The 24,363-nt window shown below is 34.9% G+C and overlaps 1 protein-coding gene across 2 annotated transcripts in view; it reads right to left on the bottom strand.

Moving 5' to 3' along the window:
- Window positions 1-24,363, bottom strand: part of LOC143063637 (protein SPMIP7-like) — a 56,110-nt gene that overhangs the window by 21,108 nt on the left and 10,639 nt on the right. For both annotated transcript variants that reach the window (XM_076235886.1, XM_076235887.1), the window contains 2 exons: window positions 20,757-20,848; window positions 3,544-3,682 (listed from right to left, as the gene is read on the bottom strand). In XM_076235886.1, coding sequence (XP_076092001.1) covers window positions 3,544-3,682; window positions 20,757-20,848 — 231 coding nt within the window. The remainder of the gene's footprint in view (window positions 1-3,543; window positions 3,683-20,756; window positions 20,849-24,363) is intronic.

A 24,363-nucleotide genomic window follows, 5' to 3' on the forward strand; every position in this document is an offset into this window, starting at 1 on the left:
CTGAAGAGTATGCAATAACCTAACATTGATAATTTAGCTAACAATAACTTCAGTACATTTTTCTAATAAGTGAAGTGCATTTTTCTAACAAGTGAAGACCAATGAAAACATTTGATATGATTTGAAAACATGGCCAATTAAGTAGGATCTTGTGGTTTCGTAGACATAAATGATAATTCAACATTTTCTATTTATATTTTTCTTTATTTCATATTCTAGTATATTTAATAACATGTTTATATTTTGTGACGCATCTGATGTATAAATCCAGTGCCAGATCCGGGAAAGAGCTCTCAAGTCCGATCTGTTTGTACGGGGAACATGTGGTTGCAAACCCCTCTTTAATTGCTTGTTCGATTTTTTTGTTTGCAGTGTCGAAAAGGGAGTAAGACAGCAGTTTTATCAAGAAGTTATGTGAAAGTTCTGCTATACATCTGACAGCCAGGAATTATTCTGAAGTACACATGTCGACTAGAGACATGGAACAGAGAGGAGGGGTTTTAAAGTACCAGATGCTTATCTAAGATTCCAATTTGAACTAAAGAAAGCAATATATAAAGATATGTAGGAGAAATAATCTATAGGAATAAAGTTATGCCACAAAAGGAACCTGTTTTTTTTATATACAGAATTTGTCAAACGTATCCATAACAGAAGAGATTTAAATGCATCCTTCATAGCCTTGTAATACTGATGGTAATAATTTATATAATTTCTGAGATGATATAGCAGTGCCATTGGTTTCCCTTTTTCCTTCTTCAAAGAACTTGATCATCTGAACTCATTTTTTTAAATTGGAGCCCTGTTCAAGAACAGTTAAAAGAGCATATATATGCTTAATTTTCGTTATTTTTTAGAATCGTCATTTTTTTTTAAATGAATCAGGTTGTACATTCTACATAAAATATGCCAGTCAACCGTAAATGTTAACATCCCAAAAAGGTCTTTAGTATATTCATTTTTCAACTTACAGAATATGTCAAAGGTTTAAGCATCCCAAACATTACCATGTGACTTGAGTTTTTGATTTGTCAATATCAAGCAAACTCGATATTTCCCATAACATCATATAGTTCTGTGTTATTATTAAAAAAACATAGAACTAACTCTTGCACAAAACTGTAACAGATTATCAAAGACTGTCTAGTAAGTACAATTTTAACACAAGCCCCTGCTCTTTTAAGCACCGTCTTATCAACGGCTTGGCCGATTGTAAGTGTTCGGTGCAGAGACTGTAGACTTGAGACAATGACATGGAGGTAAGTATGTACAAGAACAACGTTTTCAAGCATATAGGCAGATTCGAGCTGGGGCTTTAGTCGGTAAAATTTGTTAGCTTAAACATACGGGATTCACTGAAGCAGGACTGGAGCGAGCTCTCCTAAGCTCAGTCAGCGCCCACCCCTCCTAATGTAAAATTCTGGATCGGCCACTGAATATTGGTTTTAACAGTGCAATGGAAGTCTTCAAATGAATAAAAAAAATATAATATATAATGAAAGTCTTTGTGCTAGTTATTTACATAAGGGAACGAAAATTTAACTTCAAATTGTGAAAAAGAGTGAGGGGTAAGATTCATTAAAAAAATATCGTCTAAATATTATGAATTCTAATCTTCTAAAACCTTATAGTGTTAAGTTTTGAAAGAAAGAAAAAATTGATTGATGGAGGCGGACAATAAATGTTCGCGCTCAAACAAGAAAACCATACCCCCTTTGAAGTTCAAGGATTAACTTACTTCCTTGTTGATGGATTGTTTCCTGGCCTGCTTTGGTGGAATATTGTTGCATGTTTCACACTCAAGTAATACATATACGCATGTGTTGTACATGAATTATGAAGACACCGATGTACTACTATAATAGTACTTGACTCAGTGGCGGATCAAATAAAATTCTCATAAGAGGGGGCCCACTGACTGCCTAAGGGCGGGGGGGGGGGGGGGGGGATTCCGTCACGCTTCAGTGATTCCCTATAGAACCAACCAAATAAGTTAAGACTCTTAATGTCTAGCAAATTTTCGACTGTAGATGAACTATTATTAAGAAAAAAATAAGATAATAAATAGTAAATTCAAATCGTATGAATCGCATGAATAATATTGGCGAACAAAAAAAGCATCACATTATGTCGTCGGACAATTGTAAGATGCTAAGATAGACTAAAAATGTATCGAAAATATAGCACAAAAGAAATCATGAAATAACTCGGTGCAATCCCAATTTAAAATGCAAACACATCAAAAGAAAAACAAAATCACACCATATCTCCACATGACACAAAACAAAAAACCAACTGCAATCAGCAAATAAGACGCAAAGAGTCACAAGAAATTAAAAAAAAATCCATTCGCGGGCAACTCCCGACTTATACTGTATGATCGAACACAAACATAGCCAAAATATGACACTCAAGAAATAAGACGCAAACTACATTACAAGAATTGTAAGATCAATAATTGATGTATAAAAAATAATTCCGAACGACAATTGGTTAACACAAACAAAATGAATACAACGATATAAATCTATGCTACCCAAAAAACTCAACTTCACAATGGTCAACCAATCCGGGTTACTGTATAACTAAGGTGTAACAAAATGTGTAACAAAACTTTTTTTAAATAATACAGAAATTATGACTGTCGGTGTAATTGTAATTGTTTAAGAAAAAGACATGTCAAGCATGCAAATATTATTTTTTTTAAATAGTTTTAATCACTTAAAAGTCATGTGATGTTACATATATAGGACGGCTGTGTTCGATGCGTAAATTAATTAACAAAACCCCGTCATATAACATTCAACTTTGAAGTTGCGTCAAAATGTCAAATTTAGGTGTGCCACTTAGGGAATGGTCTTAAACGATTGACAATTCATTTTTCAATTTTTGTTATTTTTCCCAGATTTTTTCTATGTCGAGCAAAAAAAAGTAGCAGTTTATAAGGAGACCCCCGAAATGACGTAACAGCTTGACTTATGGTCGTTTTAAAAACGATTGCTTGCAAGTTGCATTGTGAACAATTGTACAATATGAAAATTAAACAACGTGAATGCAAATATTTATAATGACTTTACGGAAAGTAACTTTTGTGACATCTTGACAACCGTATACAAAGTTCGTTACACTTTTCTACCTTCTAAACACAAGAGGTCGAATTCTTTTGTTCTATTTAAACCGCATATCGGACTGTGCCAATCGACGACCGAGACGCTCACGCAGTCGTTTTCCTCGGAGCTCAGTATTTTTTTTTATTTAACTTTTTATAGCTGACAATGTGGTATGTATGGGTTTTACTCATTTTTTTGAAGCGTAAGGTGACCTATAGTTGTTAATGTCTGTGTCATTTGTTCTCTTTTGAAGAGTTGTCTAATTGGCAATCATACCAATTCTTCTAACTTTTATAACATCAAACCATATGTTTCAATAAATACATGTATACTCTATATATTAAATAAAAAATCTTCATAAATCCGCTTTTACTGATGAAAGAAGGAAACCTTAATACAGTGGTGAATAAAATACTTGTATGGCTCTCTATACCTGCCATTCTTGAGCTGCGGGGTCGTATCGTTTCAAAGTCCATCTTTGGGATATCATATCTGGTCTATCTTCTAACGTAGAAACAGGATCCCATTGTTTTGGCGGAAGCATGTTATCCCAAGGAACTTCCTCGTATGATCTATAAAGAAGTTATCAATGATAAGTCGAAATCTGCAATGAATTTTAGTACATGCTATTGTGTACCTGTAATTTCTGTCAAGCATGTGCATGTCCAAAGTCAGGAACCTCGTCAGTAGTTGTCATATGACAATATCTTAATGTTTTTGTTTGTTATTTTGAGTATCTCTAGGTGGTGATGGCATGTATTTGATAGTTTGTGTTTACTCGTCTAAATGCAACTTTTTGTTTTAGTCGCGGGATGATTTAGAGATTAAAACAATTTGAATAGACATCTGAGTATGATCTGACTATTGTGATGATGTCTGTTGGTGATGACTGTATGTCTCTGGTGTAGTTAATTAGATATCTTTTGTCAGTTTTGTCGTGAGGTTGATTTAGACCTCACTGTGACATTTCTTATTGCATATCTCTGCAAATTAATTAAACGGACGCATTTCATTAGCGCACATTTTTACAAAACATTGCGCCACAGGGTTATTTCATTTGCGCCAACATATAACAAGAGTGCACACGCTGAAATGTCTCGCCTTCTTTACTAATCATTGAAGTTATGTAGATAGTCCTAATTTAAAGCTTTATTACAACTATCACATACACTTTGATTTTAACATGATCCAAGAAAATGAGGTCAAGATATATAAACCAAACAAGAAATACATGTACACCTTACAATCATTTAATACGCTAAATATAGTTGACCTATTGTTTATAGATTCTAAGAAACAGAATTAACCAAGAACTAAACATTGATCAATGAACCATGAAAATGAGGTCAAGGTAATATGAACCATGTCAGGCAGACATGTACAGCTTAAAGTTCTTCCATACAGCAAATATAGCTGACCTATTGCTTATAGTTTAAGAAATTCAGACTAAAACTAAAAAAAATAACACTCAGCAAGGAACCATGAAAATGAGGTCACGGTCAAATGAAACCTGCGAGACTGACATGTACATCATAAAATATTTCCATACACCAAATATAGTGCATATTTTATAAGAAAAAAAGACCAAAACTTAAAAACTTAACTTTGACCACTAAACCATGAAAATGAGGTCAAGGTCAGATGACACCTGCCAGCTAGACATGTTCACCTTGCAATCATTCCATACACCAAATATAGTAGTCTAGACCTATTGCATACAGTAAAAGAAAAATAGACCAAAACACAAAAACTTAACTATAACCACTGAACCATGAAAATGAGGTCAAGGTCAGATGATACCTGCCAGTTGGACATGTACACCTTACAGTCCTTCTATACACCGAATATACTAGACCTATTGCTTATATTATCTGAGATATGGACTTGACCACCAAAACTTAACCTTGTTCACTGATCCATGAAATGAGATCGAAATCAAGTGAAAACTGTCTGACGTGCAAATTTCGACGAGGTAATATTTTGAAAAATGATGGCATTGTTTAAAACATTTAAATGTGTCCCGCTATTCTATAGTATGGTAACAATGATATTCAGAAATATGCAATGGGAAAAATTAAGAGTTTCTTCAATTTTAACAATTTTAGGTCATCCTTTGATAGAAATTGATCGTGTCAATGGTGTTACCAATTGAAAGCATAAATTTAGGTACTAAATATTATTGTTTAACATCAAACAACTGTTCTAATTTGTTGTTTATGTTTAAATTACGACTTGTTGACATTATTCATATAGCTATGCATTCTATTTAAACATAAATTTCAGAATACATTGTCGTAAAAAAGTTGGCTGTCCTAATTATGGCCGTTGTAAATACTAAAAAAACACACTTAAACTGAATATATGTGAATTGTATAAGATTAAATGATAATAATATACCTTATTATTCGTACAGGACCTTAAAACACTTTCATTTATGAATAAAAAAATTAAAAAAATGTCGCATTTTATATAGTAACACAATCTAATTAAAAACCGATCTCTCATCGCTCCTGTTTCTGATATGTCCCACGCGACATATCAGAAACAGGAGCGATGAGAGATCGGTTTTTAATTAGATTGATAGTAACACCACTGACCCTTCAGTTACTCCAATGACACAAAAGTATCCCCATTGACATCACATTTCAGATTTTACCTTTATTAAGTACCAAACACAAAGCCAAGAACACCGAGCAAAAGAAAAAGATGAAAAAATGATTCTTAGGCTAAAAAATATATCAAATTACAAAAAATGTATATAACATAACACCAATAACTAAAAATGTCAATAGTGTTACTAAATAGTGTCATTGGTGTTACCAGCATACATCAGTTTGTGAAAACTTTGTATATGTAATACATGATATTGTTAAAATATTGTTAAATGAGTATTGTTTTTCATAAATAATATGATGTTTCGCTTGTTAAGCATGAGAAAAACTCAAAACAATGCTGATTGTCATGATATATTCAGTGGTGTTACAAAACTGGTCAATGCATTATGGTGCTATTTTATCAAAATGATCTCACCATTGACAGTAACACCAATGATTTAAGGTGATACTGTATTTTAAGATTTAGTTACGAAATAAGTGCTACATTCCCCTATTTTTATGGCACCCTCAACGGAGTTGGGGTGACGTATTGTTATTCTACGTTTCTTTTTTTTTCTTATTATGTCACCCGATCGACAATGTCGGGTGACATATTGCTTTTCCTTTATTATGGCACCCTCAACGGAGTTGGGGTGACATATTGTTATTCATCGTTTCTTTTTTTTCTTATTATGGCACCCTCAACGGAGTTGGGGTGACATATTGTTATTGTTCGTTTCTTTTTTTCTTATTATTATGGCACCCTCAACGGAGTTGGGGTGACATATTGTTATTGTTCGTTTCTTTTTTATGGCACCCTCAACGGAGTTGGGGTGACATATTGTTATTGTTCGTTTCTTTTTTTTCTTTTTATTATTATTATTTTTATTCTTCCACACATTTTGTCCATACTATTTCTCAGAACTGGTCATACCAATGTTGATGGAACTATACCATAATATGAACCGCCATATTAAGTTGTGCAAGAGACAGTGGAATGGTAAAAAATGGCCGTCGTTACCATGGAAACAGAACAAATGTGAAAAAATCCAGTTTTTTGTTTTGGTGAACTATTTGGATACTATTTAACTCAGAATCATTATATTTTAATACAATGTAGGTGCCCACTATATACAGGTGTTGGATGATTTTGGCACTCATTGGAACTACTATGTTGCCATGGAAACTACTCCAAAAAAATCAAAAATCTCAAAATGTTCCAAACTTAATGAAACTTCACAGTAACGATGAGCAACATTGGAAGATGTGGAATTTGGCGTTGGAATTTCCAAAATCGCTGCTGTTACCATGGAAACAATGCAAAAAGGTCAAAACTTTGAATTTTCACAGAACATTCTAGAACATCAATGTTTAATTTATTCTAGAGACATTAAATGGTATATGATTGTGGAGGGAAAAAATTGCAGCGGGGGTTTGACTTTGGAATATTCAAAATGGCCGCCGTTACCATGGAAACAGCAAAAATACGAAAAACTTCAAAATGCTTCAAATTTTTTGAAACTTATAGCAAATGTTGCTCAGCTAATGTAGACTTGACTTTTGAGTTTGGAATTTCCAAAATGGCCGCCGTTACCATGGCTACCGCTCACCTGGCAATAGGGGAAGGGTGCCATCCGCTATTGCTTGCAATGGCAATTCTAGTTTCTTATTATTATTATTATTATTATGTCACCCGATCGACAATGTCGGGTGACATATTGCTTTTCCTCTGTTTCTTTTTCTCTATTATTATTATTATTTTTCTTCCACCTAATTTTGTCCGCTCGCTTTCTCAGAGCCAAAGGAACCAATCTGAATGATGGTGCACTATAACAAGGAACCCTGACTTTCCTGTTGCTTTTTAATATTGGCATTAAAAAAATGGCTGCCATCACCATGGAAACAGAAAAATGGTGAAAAAATATAATTTTGGAATTAGGTGAATTGTTTGAGAATGCTTAACTGTAAAATCTTTAGATTTTAATACAATGTAGGTGCCCACTATATACTGCTTTGGGATGATTTTGGCAATCATTGGAACTGCTATGTTGCCATGGATACTACACCAAAAATTTCAAAAAAATGAAAATGCTCCAAATTTTTTGAAATTCTAGCATAACGATGAGCAACTTTGGTAGATGTGAAATTTGGCTTTGGAATTTCCAAAATGTCTGCCGTTTCCATGGAAACAATGCAAAAAGGTCAAAATGCTCAAAAAACTTCAGGGTTTGGTGAATAACTTTGGTATGCTTGAACTTAAAATCATCAAATTTTTATACAATATAGTTGTCCACTATATACAGATTTTGAATGATTATGACAATCATTGGAACTACTCTGTTACCATGGATACAGGATCAAGTATTTCAAAAAATTCAAAATGCTCCAAAATTGATGAAACTTAATATTATTGTTGACTGCCAAGTCTGGATGAGACTTTTGACTTTGAAACTTTCAAAATGGCCACCGTTGCCATGGAAACAGCAAAAATGTGAAATTTTCTAAAATGCTCTGAATGTACTGAAAATTTACAGAAAGATGTATTGCCATGCAAATATGTGCATTCACTGTTAAAAGTTTTTGAAATGGCTGCCGCTTAGTGGCAATTGGGGGAAGGGTGACATCCGCTATTGCTTGCAATGGCAATTCTAGTTATTTTTATTCTTCCACACTTTTTTGTCCATTCTATTTCTCGGAATTGGCTTGAACAATATTGATGGAACTATACCATAATGTAGACCACCACATTCTATAGTGCAGTGGGGTATGGCACCATCAAGATGGCTGCCGTTGCCATGGATACGAAACAAATGTGAAAAAATCCTGTTTTTTGTTTTGGTGAACTGTTTTGATATGCTTAAACTCAGAAACATTATATTTTGATACAATGTAGGTGCCGGCCATATACAGGTGTTGGATGATTTTGGCACTCATTGGAACTACTATGTTGCCATGGAAACTATACCAAAAATTTCAAAAATATCAAAATGCTCCAAACTTCATGAAACTTCACAGTAACGATGAGCAACATTGGAAGATGTGGAATTTGGCGTTGGAATTTCCAAAATATCTGTTGTTACCATGGAAACAATGCAAAAAGGTCAAAAATTTCAAAAAAAATAAAAATGCTGTAAACTGGATGAAACTTTACAGGAATGGTAACTGGCATAAGCAAAGTTGCCATTTGAAGTTGGAATTTTCAAAATGGCCACCGTAACCATGGAAACAGCAAAAATGTCAAAAACTTCAAAATGCTCCAAACTTGATGAAACTTAACAAATATGATAATTTGAATGTGTAGATGCACACTTTGACTTTGGAATTTTCTAGATTGCTGCCGCTCGCCTGGCAATGTGGGAAGGGTGCCATCCGCTATTGCTTGCAATGGCAAATCTAGTTATTATGGCACCCTCAACGGAGTTGGGGTGACATATTGTTATTGTTCGTTTCTTTTTTTTCTTTTTATTATTATTATTTTTATTCTTCCACACATTTTGTCCATACTATTTCTCAGAACTGGTCATACCAATGTTGATGGAACTATACCATAATATGAACCGCCATATTAAGTTGTGCAAGAGACAGTGGAATGGTAAAAAATGGCCGTCGTTACCATGGAAACAGAACAAATGTGAAAAAATCCAGTTTTTTGTTTTGGTGAACTATTTGGATACTATTTAACTCAGAATCATTATATTTTAATACAATGTAGGTGCCCACTATATACAGGTGTTGGATGATTTTGGCACTCATTGGAACTACTATGTTGCCATGGAAACTACTCCAAAAAAATCAAAAATCTCAAAATGTTCCAAACTTAATGAAACTTCACAGTAACGATGAGCAACATTGGAAGATGTGGAATTTGGCGTTGGAATTTCCAAAATCGCTGCTGTTACCATGGAAACAATGCAAAAAGGTCAAAACTTTGAATTTTCACAGAACATTCTAGAACATCAATGTTTAATTTATTCTAGAGACATTAAATGGTATATGATTGTGGAGGGAAAAAATTGCAGCGGGGGTTTGACTTTGGAATATTCAAAATGGCCGCCGTTACCATGGAAACAGCAAAAATACGAAAAACTTCAAAATGCTTCAAATTTTTTGAAACTTATAGCAAATGTTGCTCAGCTAATGTAGACTTGACTTTTGAGTTTGGAATTTCCAAAATGGCCGCCGTTACCATGGCTACCGCTCACCTGGCAATAGGGGAAGGGTGCCATCCGCTATTGCTTGCAATGGCAATTCTAGTTATTATTATTTTTATTCTTCCACACTTTTTTGTCCATTCTATTTCTGAGAATTAGCTTGAACAATATTGATGGAACTATACCATAATGTAGACCACCACATTCTATAGTGCAGTGGGGTATGGCACCATCAAGATGGCTGCCGTTGCCATGGAAACGAAACAAATGTGAAAAAATCTTGTGTTTTGTTTTGGTGAACTGTTCGGATATGCTTGAACTCAGAATCATTATATTTTGATACAATGTAGGTGCCCACTATATACAGGTGTTGGATGATTTTGGCACTCATTGGAACTATTATGTTGCCATGGAAACTACTCCAAAAATTTCAAAAATCTCAAAATGTTCCAAACTTAATGAAACTTCACAGTAACGATGAGCAACATTGGAAGATGTGGAATTTGGCGTTGGAATTTCCAAAATATCTGTTGTTACCATGAAAACAATGCAAAAAGGTCAAAACTTTGAATTTTCACAGAACATTCCAGAACATCAATGTTAAATTTATTCTAGAGACATTAAATGGTATATGATGGTATATATGATTATGGAGGGAAAAAATTGCAGCGGGGGTTTGACTTTGGAATATTCAAAATGGCCGCCGTTACCATGGGAACAGCAAAATTATGAAAAACTTCAAAATGCTTTAAATTTAATGAAACTTATAACAAATTTTGCCTAGCTTATGTAGACTTAACTTTTGAGTTTCGAATTTTGAAAATGGCCGCCGTTGCCATGGAAACAGCAAAAATTTTCTAAATGGCTGCCGCTGGCCTGGCAATAGGGAAAGGGTGCCATCCGCTATTGCTTGCAATGGCAAATCTAGTTATGGCACCCTCAACGGAGTTGGGGTGACGTATTGTTATTCTACGTTTCTTTTTTTTTTCTTATTATTATTATGGCACCCTCAACGGAGTTGGGGTGACATATTGTTATTGTTCGTTTCTTTTTTTCTTATTATTATTATTATTATTATTATTTTTATTCTTCCACACTTTTTTGTCCATTCTATTTCTAAGAATTGGCTTGAACAATATTGATGGAACTATACCATAATGTAGACCACCACATTCTATAGTGCAGTGGGGTGTGGCACCATCAAGATGGCTGCCGTTGCCATGGAAACGAAACAAATGTGAAAAAATATAGTGTTTTGTTTTGGTGAACTGTTCGGATATGCTTGAACTCAGAATCATTATATTTTGATACAATGTAGGTGCCCACTATATACAGGTGTTGGATGATTTTGGCACTCATTGGAACTACCATGTTGCCATGGAAACTACACCAAAAATTTCAAAAATCTGAAAATGTTCCAAACTTAAGGAAACTTCACAGTAACGATGAGCAACATTGGAAGATGTGGAATTTGGCGTTGGAATTTCCAAAATATCTGTTGTTACCATGAAAACAATGCAAAAAGGTCAAAACTTTGAATTTTCACAGAACATTCCAGAACATCAATGTTAAATTTATTTTAAAGACATTAAATGGTATATGATGGTATATATGATTATGGAAGGAAAAAATTGCAGCGGGGGTTTGACTTTGGAATATTCAAAATGGCCGCCGTTACCATGGAAACAGCAACATTATGAAAAACTTCAAAATGCTTTAAATTTAATTAAACTTATAACAAATTTTGCCTAGCTTATGTAGACTTAACTTTTGAGTTTCGAATTTTCAAAATGGCCGCCGTTGCCATGGAAACAGCAAATATTTTCTAAATGGCTGCCGCTAGCCTGGCAATAGGGAAAGGGTGCCATCCGCTATTGCTTGCAATGGCAAATCTAGTTTTTATTATTTTTCTTCCACACATTTTGTCCAGGAGATTTCTCGATATCCAATGGACCAAAGATGATGGAACTCTATTATATTAAGGACCCTTAGGTTAAGAGTTGCAGGCACCATGGAAGGGTTCAAGATGGCTGCCGTTTCCATGGAAACTGCAAAAATATGAAAAATTTTCAAAATTCCAAATTCTTCATTATAAGACCCAAGTGGATGAAACTTTGTGGAAGTGTTACCTGATATGCCTAGATGTGCATGCAATATCAAGAGGTTCCAAAATGGCCGCCATTGTCATGGAAACAGGGCGAAAGTTTAACATTGATCATATGGGAAAACACATAAAAGCTACATTTTCTTGAAGAATATAGCATCAATCCCAATGAAACTTTATAGATATGTAACATGGCATGTACCAATGTGGCACCTGTCTTTGGAATTTTGGAAATGGTAACTGTTACCATGGAAACAGCAAAAATTTCAAAAATTTCAAAATGCTCCAAACGAGTTGAAATTTTACAACAATGTTAATAAACATGTGTAAAAGCGCTCTTTGACTTTTTTCAAAATGGCTGCCACTCGCCTGGCAATGGGGGAAGGGTGCCATCCGTTATTGCTAGCAATTACAAATCTAGTTATGGCACCCTCAACGGAGTTGGGGTGACATATTGTTATTGTTCGTTTCTTTTTATGGCACCCTCAACGGAGTTGGGGTGACATCTTGTTATTGTTCGTTTCTTTTTTTTCTTTTTATGTCACCCTGACGGAGGTCGGGTGACATATTGTTATTGTACGATTCTTTTTTTTATTATTATTATTCCACACTTTTTTGTCCAGACTATTTCTCAGAATAGGATGGACCAATTGTTATGGAACTTTACCAAAATGTTAATGGCCATGTGCAGAAGTGCAGTCGAGTGTTGGCATATCCAACATGGCTGCCGTTGTTATGGAAACAGAAAGAATGTGAAAAATCGGAAAGTCTCTAAAATCGAATGGAACTTTGTGAAAATGTTCTTTGGCATGTGAGGATCTGCCATCCATCTTTGGAATTTCCAAAATGGCCGCTGTTGCCATGGAAACAGTAAAAATGTTAAAATTTTCAAAATGCTTAAAACTTCCAGAAAATTAGCAGAATGATGTGTTGTTAAGTAAATATGTCATTCAATGTTAAAAAAATCAAAATGGCTGCCACTTAGTGGCAATTGGGGGACCAGGGTGACATCCGCTATTGCTTGCAATGGCAATTCTAGTTATTATGGCACCCTCAACGGAGTTGGGGTGACATCTTGTTATTGTTCGTTTCTTTTTTTTCTTTTTATTATTATTATTATTATTTTTATTCTTCCACACATTTTGTCCATACTATTTCTCAGGATTGGTCAGACCCATGTTTATAGAACTATACCATAATATGAACCGCCATGTAAAGTAGTGCAAGAGACATTGGAATGGTAAAAAATGGCCACCGTTGCCATGGAAACTGATGAAATGTGAAAAAAAATGCAAATTTTAAATCTTTCATTATAAGACCTAGCTGGATGAAACTTTATGGTAATGTTCCTTGGTATGCCTAGATGTTGTGACAATATAAGAAAATTCCAAAATGGCCGCCATTGTCATGGAAACAGGGCGAAAGTTTAACATTGGCCCTACGGGAAAATACATTAAAGATGCATTTTCTTGACTAATATAGCATCAATCCCAATGCAACTTTATAGATATGTAACATGGCATGTCCCAAAGTGTCAGCTGTCTTTGGAATTTTAGAAATGGTACCCGTTACCATGGAAATAGCAAAAATTTCACAAATTTCAAAATGCTCCAAAATTAATGAAACGTTACAACAATGTTAATACACATCTGTAGACGCAATCTTTGACTTTGGAATTTTCAAAATGGCTGCCGCTCACCTGGCAATGGGGGAAGGGTGCCATCCGCTATTGCTTGCAATGGCAAATCTAGTTATTATTATTATTATTTTTATTCTTCCACACATTTTGTCCATACTATTTCTCTGGATTGGTCAGACCCATGTTGATAGAACTATACCATAATATGAACCGCCATGTAAAGTAGTGCAAGAGACATTGGAATGGTAAAAAATGGCCGCCGTTGCCATGGAAACTGATGAAATGTGAAAAAAAATGCAAATTTTAAATCTTTCATTATAAGACCTAGCTGGATGAAACTTTATGGTAATGTTCCTTGGTATGCCTAGATGTTGTGACAATATAAGAAAATTCCAAAATGGCCGCCATTGTCATGGAAACAGGGCGAAAGTTTAACATTGGCCCTATGGGAAAATACATTAAAGATGCATTTTCTTGAAGAATATAGCATCAATCCCAATGAAACTTTATAAATATGTAACATGGCATGTCCCAAAGTGGCACCTGTCTTTGGAATTTTAGAAATGGTACCCGTTACCATGGAAATAGCAAAAATTTCAAAAATTTCAAAATGCTCCAAAATTACTGAAACGTTACAACAATGTTAATACACATCTGTAGATGCAATCTTTGACTTTGGAATTTTCAAAATGGCTGCCGCTCACCTGGCAATGGGGGAAGGGTGCCATCCGCTATTGCTTGCAATGGCAAATCTAGTTCTTTTTATTATTATGGCACCCTCAACGGAGTTGGGGTGACATATTGTTATTGTTCGTTTCTTTTTTTTCTTTTTATTATTATTTTTATTCTTCCACACATTTTGTCCATACTATTTCTCGGAATTGGCCAGACCCATGTTGATAGAACTATACCATAATATGAACCGCCATGTGAAGTTGTGCAAGAGACATTGGAATGGTAAAAAATGGCCGCCGTTACCATGGAAACTGCAAAAATGTAAAAAAAAATCTAAATTCTAAATCTTTCGTTATAAGAGGCAACCTCTTGAAAGTTTATGTAAATGTTGGCAGTGGTGCCCTGAGGTACCAACAGTACTTAGCTTCTGCAAAATCTGTACCATTGCCATGGAAACTGGAGAAAAGTTTAACATTGAACCTATGGGAAAAAACATCAAACCAGCCTTTTCTAAAGGATTATAAGATCAAACTCAAAGAAACTTTATGAATATATAACATGGCATAAGTCGATATTGAAACTGTTGTTGGAATTTTCGAAATGAACACCGTTACCATGGAAACAGCAAAAATGTCCAAAAATCTCAAAATGCTCCAAACTTAATGAAACTCATTATAAATGACCAATGGCAAGTAAAGATCAGACTTTTGACTTAGGAATTTTCAAAATGGCCGCCGTTGCCATGGAAACTACAAAAATTTCAAAAACTTCAAAATGCTCCAAAATTGAAGAAAATGTACAACAATGTTAGTAAACATCTGTAGATGCGGTCTTTGACTTTGGAATTATCGAACTGGCTGCAGTTTAGTGGCAATGTGGGAAGGGTGCCATCCGCTATTGCTTGCAATGGCAAATCTAGTTATTATTTTTATTCTTCCACACATTTTGTCCATACTATTTCTCAGAACTGGTCATACCAATGTTGATGGAACTATACCATAATATGAACCGCCATATTAAGTTGTGCAAGAGACAGTGGAATGGTAAAAAATGGCCGTCGTTACCATGGAAACAGAACAAATGTGAAAAAATCCAGTTTTTTGTTTTGGTGAACTATTTGGATACTATTTAACTCAGAATCATTATATTTTAATACAATGTAGGTGCCCACTATATACAGGTGTTGGATGATTTTGGCACTCATTGGAACTACTATGTTGCCATGGAAACTACTCCAAAAAAATCAAAAATCTCAAAATGTTCCAAACTTAATGAAACTTCACAGTAACGATGAGCAACATTGGAAGATGTGGAATTTGGCGTTGGAATTTCCAAAATCGCTGCTGTTACCATGGAAACAATGCAAAAAGGTCAAAACTTTGAATTTTCACAGAACATTCTAGAACATCAATGTTTAATTTATTCTAGAGACATTAAATGGTATATGATTGTGGAGGGAAAAAATTGCAGCGGGGGTTTGACTTTGGAATATTCAAAATGGCCGCCGTTACCATGGAAACAGCAAAAATACGAAAAACTTCAAAATGCTTCAAATTTTTTGAAACTTATAGCAAATGTTGCTCAGCTAATGTAGACTTGACTTTTGAGTTTGGAATTTCCAAAATGGCCGCCGTTACCATGGCTACCGCTCACCTGGCAATAGGGGAAGGGTGCCATCCGCTATTGCTTGCAATGGCAATTCTAGTTATTATTATTATTCTTCCACCTTTTTTTGTCCGACAGGTTTTTTGGAGTAAAATGGAACCAATCTTAATGATAATTCACTATAAGGAGGAACACAAAATTTCGGGTTGCAGTAGGGTCTAAGACCATAAAAAATGGCTGCCGTTTCCATGGAAACGGAACAATTGTGAAAAATTCCAGTTTTTGGTTTTGTGAATAATTTAGAGATGCTTAAACTCAGAATCATCATATTTTATCACAATGTAGGTGCCAGCCATATATTGGTTTTGGATGATATTGGCAATCATTGGAACCACTATGTTGCCATGGAAACTACCCCAAAAATTTCAAAAATTTCAAAATGCTTCAAATTTTTTGAAACTTCATAGTAACGATGAGCAACTTTGGTAGATGCGTAATTTGGCGTTGGAATTTCCAAAATGTCTGCCGTTACCATGGAAACAGTGCATAAGTGTCAAAATGCTCTAAAAACCTCAGGGTTTGGTAAATAATTTTGGTATGCTAGAACTTGAAATCATCAAATTTTTACACAATATATTTGTCCACTATATACAGCTTTTGAATGATTTTGACAATCATTGGAACTCTTCTGTTACCATGGATACAGGACCAAATATTTCAAAAATTTCAAAATGCTCCTAAATTGATCAAACTTAATATGATTGTTGACTGGCAAGTCTGGATGATACTTTTGACTTTGGAATTTCCAAAATGGCCACCGTTGCCATGGAAACTGCAAAAAAGTCAAAAATTCTCAAAATGCTTTGAACTTAATAAAACTTGATATTATTGTTAACTGACAAGTAATGATGAGGCTTTTGACTTTGAAATTTTCAAAATGGCTGCCGTTGCCATGGAAACGGCAGAAATGTAAAAATTTTAAAATGCTGTGAATGTACTGAAAATTTACAGAAAGATGTATTGCCATGCATATATGTGCATTCACTGTTAAACGATTCTGAAATGGCTGCAACTTAGTGGCAATAGGGGGAAGGGTGACATCCGCTATTGCTTGCAATGGCAATTCTAGTTTTTATTATTCTTCCACACATTTTGTCCATCGTGTTTCTAAGAATTGAGTGATCCAATAATGTTGGAACTATAACATAATGAGGACTCCCATGTGAAGTTGTGCATCTGACTCTGGAATTTTTTTAAATGGCCGCCGTTTCCATGGAAACTGCAAAAAAGTGAAAAATTTTCAAAATTCTAAATCTTTCATTATAAGACCTAGCTGGATGAAACTTTATGGAAATGTTCCTTGGTATGCCTAGATGTCAAGACAATATTTAGAAATTCCAAAATGGCTGCATTGTCATGGAAACAGGGCAAATGTTTAACATTGAGCCTATGGACAAATACATAAGAGCTGCATTTTCTTTAAGAATATTGTATAGAGATATATGAAACTGTATTGATATATAACATGATATCTGGCAATGGGATGTCTGCTTTTAGAATTTTGGAATTATCTACTGTAACCATGGAAACAGTAGAAATATCAAAATTTCAAAAAATTCAAAATGGTGCAAACTAGATGAAACTTTACAGAAATGATAACTGGCATGGGTGGAATTGCATTTTGGAGTTAGAAATTTCAAAATGGCCGCCGTAACCATGGAAATGACTAAAATGTCAAAAATTTCAAAATGCTCCATATAATAACTTAATAAAACTTTACAAAAATCATTATTTCCATTTGTAAATACGCTCTTTGACTTTGGAAATTTCAAAATGGCTGCCATTATCCTGGCAATGGGGGGACGAGGGTGCCATCCGTTATTGCTAGCAATTACAAATCTAGTATATGTTGTTACTGGTGCATGTTTCTATAATCAATATATTTCATAATTCAAAATTCAGGAAATGTTTTCAAATTTTTTTTATTAGGGTACACCATGGACACTATTTTCAATTATGATATAGCTTTTACTTACTTTTAAGATGTTTTCAATAAATTTTCAACATAAATGTTTTTCTTTTGCATAACATGCTTACAGGTAACATTGCTAAGGGAGAAACTATTGCAACTGGTGAAATCTTGAGAAAGATAACTCTTACCCTAACAATTTGTTTTTTGGTTACACCATTGACATTAAAAATGAGACTTTTCCTTTTGGTGATTTTTTTTATTATAAAACCAACAGACACCTCCCAAATCATTAAAAACTGTTCGTATGTATCAAAATGCAATAAAAAGTGATAAATCCTAATAACAAATGGTATAAATAATAGTCCTAATTTAGGTCTGAAAGGATTGATAGTAAAAAAAATAGCAGTTGATTCTGGCTATATCCAAGGGTTTAAGAAAACATTAAGGATGTTTTTTTATAACATTTCATACTGTAAACTATATAGAGTATCACAAAACATTCATATCTAACATATGCCAGTGTTATTTTGATACATTTTGATATATTTTCATGTCTTTTGACTTAAACATACTAAATAACATAGTTTTGCATGGTTTTTTTTTTATAATGACCCACATACCAAATATAGTTAATCTATCTATACTATTAAACGAGAAGACCTCATTTTGTGTGTCGCTTCTTTTCTTTCCACATTAAATTAATCATCATTGCATAGTCGCATTTGTTATCCATTCTTAAGATTATTCAGATTGAGCTATTTTGGAAGAAAAACAAGGCATCCGGATATTGTTTCCGTCATCGGACGAAATTTTAAGTCGGACCAGACTTTCGGTTTGCGTTTTCTGTTTACAGTGAACATACATATGCAACGAATAAAGTGTATTTGCTATCTGCTATCATTTTTCAAGTTAACTATCCACGGCTGTTACAGAGTTTATTAAATAGAGAGGTCTGTATAATATATCAATGACAGCCGTGGATCGATAAGTAAACTGAGAATTGATAGTAAAAAGCAAATACACTTTATCTAAGGGAAAACGGTACTATTACATTTTCCTTGCATTAGGTTGGCCTTTTGTGTCTTTTACAAAAAATCATTGATTTATAAACTGAGAATTGATAGTGAAGAGCAACTACCCTTTATTTATAGTAATGCATGTTCATAATATACTAAATGTATGTCCATATTGAAATTAATAGAAAACAAAAAATTGGGAAAATTGGATAAAAAGGAGGAGGGGGACAAGAACATGTGTCCTATCCCCAAGCACCTATGACTTTTGATACCTTTCCTTAAATTTTCCAGTCACAAAACTTTTTCAAAATTCTTCCCACAACAGTTTACATACTTTCAACCACGCTCTGAATGCCCGCGATTTCGCGAGTGTGTTCTAGTTACTTATAATAAGAGAGAATTTAACATTACAAACAATCTTAACTTTTTTTCAAGTAGTCACTGAACCATGAAAATGAGGTCAATGACATTGGACATGTGACTGACGGAAACTTCGTAACATGAGGCATCTATATACAAAGTATGAAGCATCCAGGTCTTCCACCTTCTAAAATATAAAGCTGTTAGGAAGTGAGCTAAGGCCGCCGGATCACTATCCCTATGTCAAGCTTTCTGCGACAAAAGTCACAAGCTCGACAAAAACGAGAAACGAGAAACACTTGTGAACTACATAAACAAACGACAACTACTGGACCTCAGGGGTGGTGTTCTCGAAGCTATCTTAGGATTAGGACGTGTTCTTAGACCATCTCATATATTATTTTTATTAATTGTTTTCGTGTAAAATAAATGATTTATCAAACAAATTACTTTAACTTTCTAAATTTTTCGCACATAGGATATGTTTAGGACGTCCCAACATAAGATGCGTTTGAGATAGCTTCGAGACACAACTTAAGAGTGTCCTTAACTGATGCTAAGTCCAGCCTAAAATTGGTCTTATCTATGACTTAGGACGAATTTTAGGATACTTTCGAGAACACCACCCCAGATTCCTGACTTAGGACAGGTGAAAACAATTGAGGCGGAATTTAATGTTTAAATTGTACCAAACCTTCTCCCTTATCTAAAACAATAGTGTAACATCACAACATAGAAAGACACACTATAAAATATCAATTGGAATGGCTTAACTCAAATAAAATACGTAGTAACACAAATTAACACACAATGAACGAATAAATTTGATCTATGATACAATGTAATTACAAATAAACAAAAATAAGGGATGAACAATTAAATGTTAACAATTTCAGAAAAAAACACGTCATATTATTCACAGGTAACTGAAAATAATGTTGTTGTTAAGTATACCTCTTCTTTTATCTGTATAATCTTCCGTTTAGGAATATCAAGAAATTTCTAGTATATCAATAAAACAATTTACCTGTATTATTGGCGCAAATGGAATGTTTTCTTTTTTGGCGCAAATGAAAAATGTTTTGTGGCGCAAATGAAAAGCACCAAATGAAAAGCACCGAACTACATCTTGATACGAATTATACGTCCCGACTGAATAATATTACTTTAAATTTAATTGAGTATTTGAAGAAGAAAAAAACATACTAATATTCCATATCAACTTGAATTCTTTGACGTCACATTTTCTTTTAGAAACAATATCAATTAGATTGGGAATACATTTGACTTTTTTCAAGACCTGAATATATACATGTATAATAACACGGAAACTTAACTCATACACTAACATCTAAAACAAATCACGATTTGTGATACGACATTTACAGACAGTTACACAGTCATTATCTTAACTTTATTTTTGAAATGTTACTAGTTATGATTGTGTTTTTCTGGTTAAAGGAAAAATGTATAATTTTGAAAAGTAAATCGAGCCGCCCATACAATGCTAAACGTCTATATTAAACTTACTTTTGAGTTGAACCACTGTACATATACTTAAGCGCTAAATGATCACGCCCCTCTTTACTTTGTTCTGATGGAGGTTTTGCAACAAATGCCGACTGAAAATATAAAAATGCAATGCAGACAAAGTTATAGTTACACGATGTCATGGTTCGCACTTATATAATTAGCGAATACAGTATGCGCAATTTCATTGTTGTATCGAAAAGCTTGCGAGCAGACATCAGAATTAAACCTGAAATACACATCTAAATTATACAAGTCACACAAGGCCACGATTGCAAGTACGATCTCTGAGAAAATTTTGACGATCGTAGTGCATGGTAAGGTTTCATGATCGTGATGATCGTGGCCAACTTTGAACATGTTCAAAACAATCATGGTGCGGTCGTGGCGAAATCAGGTCGTAGAAGAAGCGTAGCGAGATCACAAGCGTCGCTGTACCATCGTAATGAGAGCGTAGCGAAAGCGCGATTCTAATCGGAGAGCTTGTGCTATGATCTCACAGCGAAGTTACTATACGCCCTCACTACGACCATCACGTTCTCCTCGCGACTCAACAACGCTTCTAATACGACTATACCACGTGTATACTACTCTGTTCAAGACCATAGTAAGATTCTAGCACGCTCATGCCGTCATTATCATTCTCGTCTTACGACCTGATTACGTTCATACTACGACCGTTTCGAGATTGTGATTGTCACATAAGCTCTATAACACCTCTCCATGTTTTGTTTGTCTGTATGTAATTTGGACCTCATGTCCCTAATTTCCAACAGCTCAACCATTCTTAAATATTTGTATATCATTCCCATTATTGTTCAATAAAATGTCGTCATTTGGTTTTGATGGATCAGCAATACGTTTGATTTAAGCTAGGTTAATTCACACTGCCGATCAGATCAACTCAGTGATCCCGATTGTCCAAATTTCCACGACCAAACGTAACCAAATTCTTGGTCGGGCCTGTTTAAGACTTCTACCTGACCGCTATCCGACTGTACACGACTTAAACTCGACAATTCGCGACTCCTTAATGACTCCATCCAGACAACAAAATGCATATTTATTCGATTATTCCGATCGATTCACGATCTCTACACGATCTCTTCACAATCTTTACTCGAATAGCTAGATCAAATCGACTATTCTCGATCTCAGCCTGATCTCGACCAGACCAGATCGACCAGCTCGTATATGGGTCGTAGGGAATAGTTGAGAATTGGTCGGGTATGCACTGTTCGGTATAGAATTGTCCGAATTATTTTACTCCGCCGCTTCTGAGTGGCTCATGTGCGAATTTGGGTGACGTTCTTGGAGTAATGACCCTTTATAATGTTATATGCCAGTTGGGGCATTATCTGTGTCCCATGGACACAATCTCCGTTTATTTGGATAGATTCAGTAGAAGGTCTGAGTAAAATCATACATTTAAAATATCAACATAAAAATAAAACAGTTGAATTTGTGGGCAAGGTGGTTAAAGCTCAGAGAGACAGGTTAAATAATAGCTGTGACGGAGCTTAAATAGAGGGCCCCGAATAAAGCATAGAAGACGAACAAGAAGGTGTAGACAGCAACGGGCGCCGAAATATCTATGTGAGGCAGTGGCTGACACGACGAACACTCTGTGGGCAGTATGAGAGACTTGCACTAGTTCGAAGAAGACCCCACTGGTTATAAAAACTTCCTCATAGTAGACGCTGATATGTTATGAGTTTTATTGCTCTTTTCGATAAATTTTACCATCCCCTTTTCCTTTCTGTCTTACAAATAAAGCATACTGTTTGTGGCATACCGGATAGATGTGCATAAGAATGTAATCAATATTTTTCATAGATTTAATATCCAGTGGTTGAATGGTTAAAGATAACTCTTTTTGGTGTATGGCAACAACCTGCATGTATTTGCTAAAAATATTACAAAAGAGGGCAAAGATGTCACAATTTTCCCAAATTTAGCCCAATTTAAAATTTCAATCCCCTGGAATGATACCTTTTCTGAAACTGTTTACACATATCTATTAAGAGATCAAATAAAAAAAATGTGTCTTTCGTCTCATTTTTGTGTGAAATTGCGTCAAAAAGTTCGAATGATAAACAATTTGACTGTAAGGTGACCTATAGTTGTTATTAATAATTTCTGTGTCATTTGGTGTTCTGTGAAGAGTTGTCTCGTTGGCAATTTGATCACATCCTTTTTATTTCATACTACAAACATTTCTGGACAAACGGAAAATACGTACAGTCAAACAGGTAAAATATAATATTGATGTTCTTATAAACCCACTTTGAAAGATAAATTAGTCATCAGCAGTCTAATAATGAATTTTATTGCACAATTTCTTTTATATTTGAAAAATCCGCCGGGGCCGATATGCAGAATTTTTTCCCCTTCCGGAACATCTGAGATCATCCCAGGTTTTGATGGGTTACGTGTTGCTAAGTTTTTATTTTTCTACGACGTTGTGTTATGCTGACTGCTGTTTGTCTTCTCGTCGGTTTTCTTTTTTCGCCGTTGCTGCGTTTTCGACCTTTGAGTTAGATGGTTCCTTTGGTAACTTTTGCTTCTCTTTTAAAATGTTACGCCTCCTTGCAAAAGTACAGACATGTACTGTACATGGAGGAATTTTTGTACAGTTAAAAATAATGTTGCCAATATATTTTTGCGGAAGCAAAGTTATGAGAGTTAATCAGATCTGCACACAATTTTATAGAATCGTGTAGCACTCTTGTGTTATCGTGTATGGCCCAGTAGAGATCGACGAATGGCCGAGTGTAGTCGCGAAGGGATCGGGTATTGGTCGAGTTGGTCTGGGATTAAAAAAAAAATAATATATATATATATATAGAAGTCGCAGTGATCTGGAAGCGATCGGGCATTGGTCGAGTTAATCTGGAAATGATCGGACAGTAGTCAAGATCGATGATGACCAAGGTAGACCAACCCGAACATTCTTGTCGATTGAGTCAGACCAGTCTCCCGATTACTTAATTTGTCTTGATTGAGTTTGATGGAGTTGATCTGATCGGCAGTGTGAACATGGTAATCCAAGCTTTAGGTTTGATTGGTTGATCCGACATCACCACTGGATCAGGATTCGTATGAGAGACCCCTCTGACTCCACCCTGCCACCACGCTCACGACTTCCAGTAGATGTTGGTGGCATGCCTGTGTTGTATTCGTAGAATAATCGGATAAGAGCGAAATATAATCGCAGAAAAAGTGTGGTAAGCTCGTGTTACAATCGAAAAAATCGTGTTATGATCGTAGTGAGAACGTGATGAGCCTAATAAGAACGTGATAATCGTAGTGAGATCGCAGAATAAGCCTGGTAAAAGCGTGTTACTAGTATAATCGTAGCGGCCTCGTTACATAGAAGCGTGATTAGGACGTAGTAGCACCGTGAAAGGCACGAAAATCTTCCTTTTCATGCCGCTCATACCGCGACCTCACCACGATCTGAATTTATTTTAGATCGCGGTGAGCGTGGTGCGATCGTGGTCTAGTGTGACTGGGGCATTTCCTTCTATTCAAAATCTTAATTATTGTATAATGCAAGAAGTATTTCATTATAATACATATATTTAGCGTTTATGCATAATTTTAT

The sequence above is a fragment of the Mytilus galloprovincialis genome, chromosome 2, assembly GCF_965363235.1.
Source record: "Mytilus galloprovincialis chromosome 2, xbMytGall1.hap1.1, whole genome shotgun sequence".
In the NCBI taxonomy this organism is placed as follows: domain Eukaryota; kingdom Metazoa; phylum Mollusca; class Bivalvia; order Mytilida; family Mytilidae; genus Mytilus; species Mytilus galloprovincialis.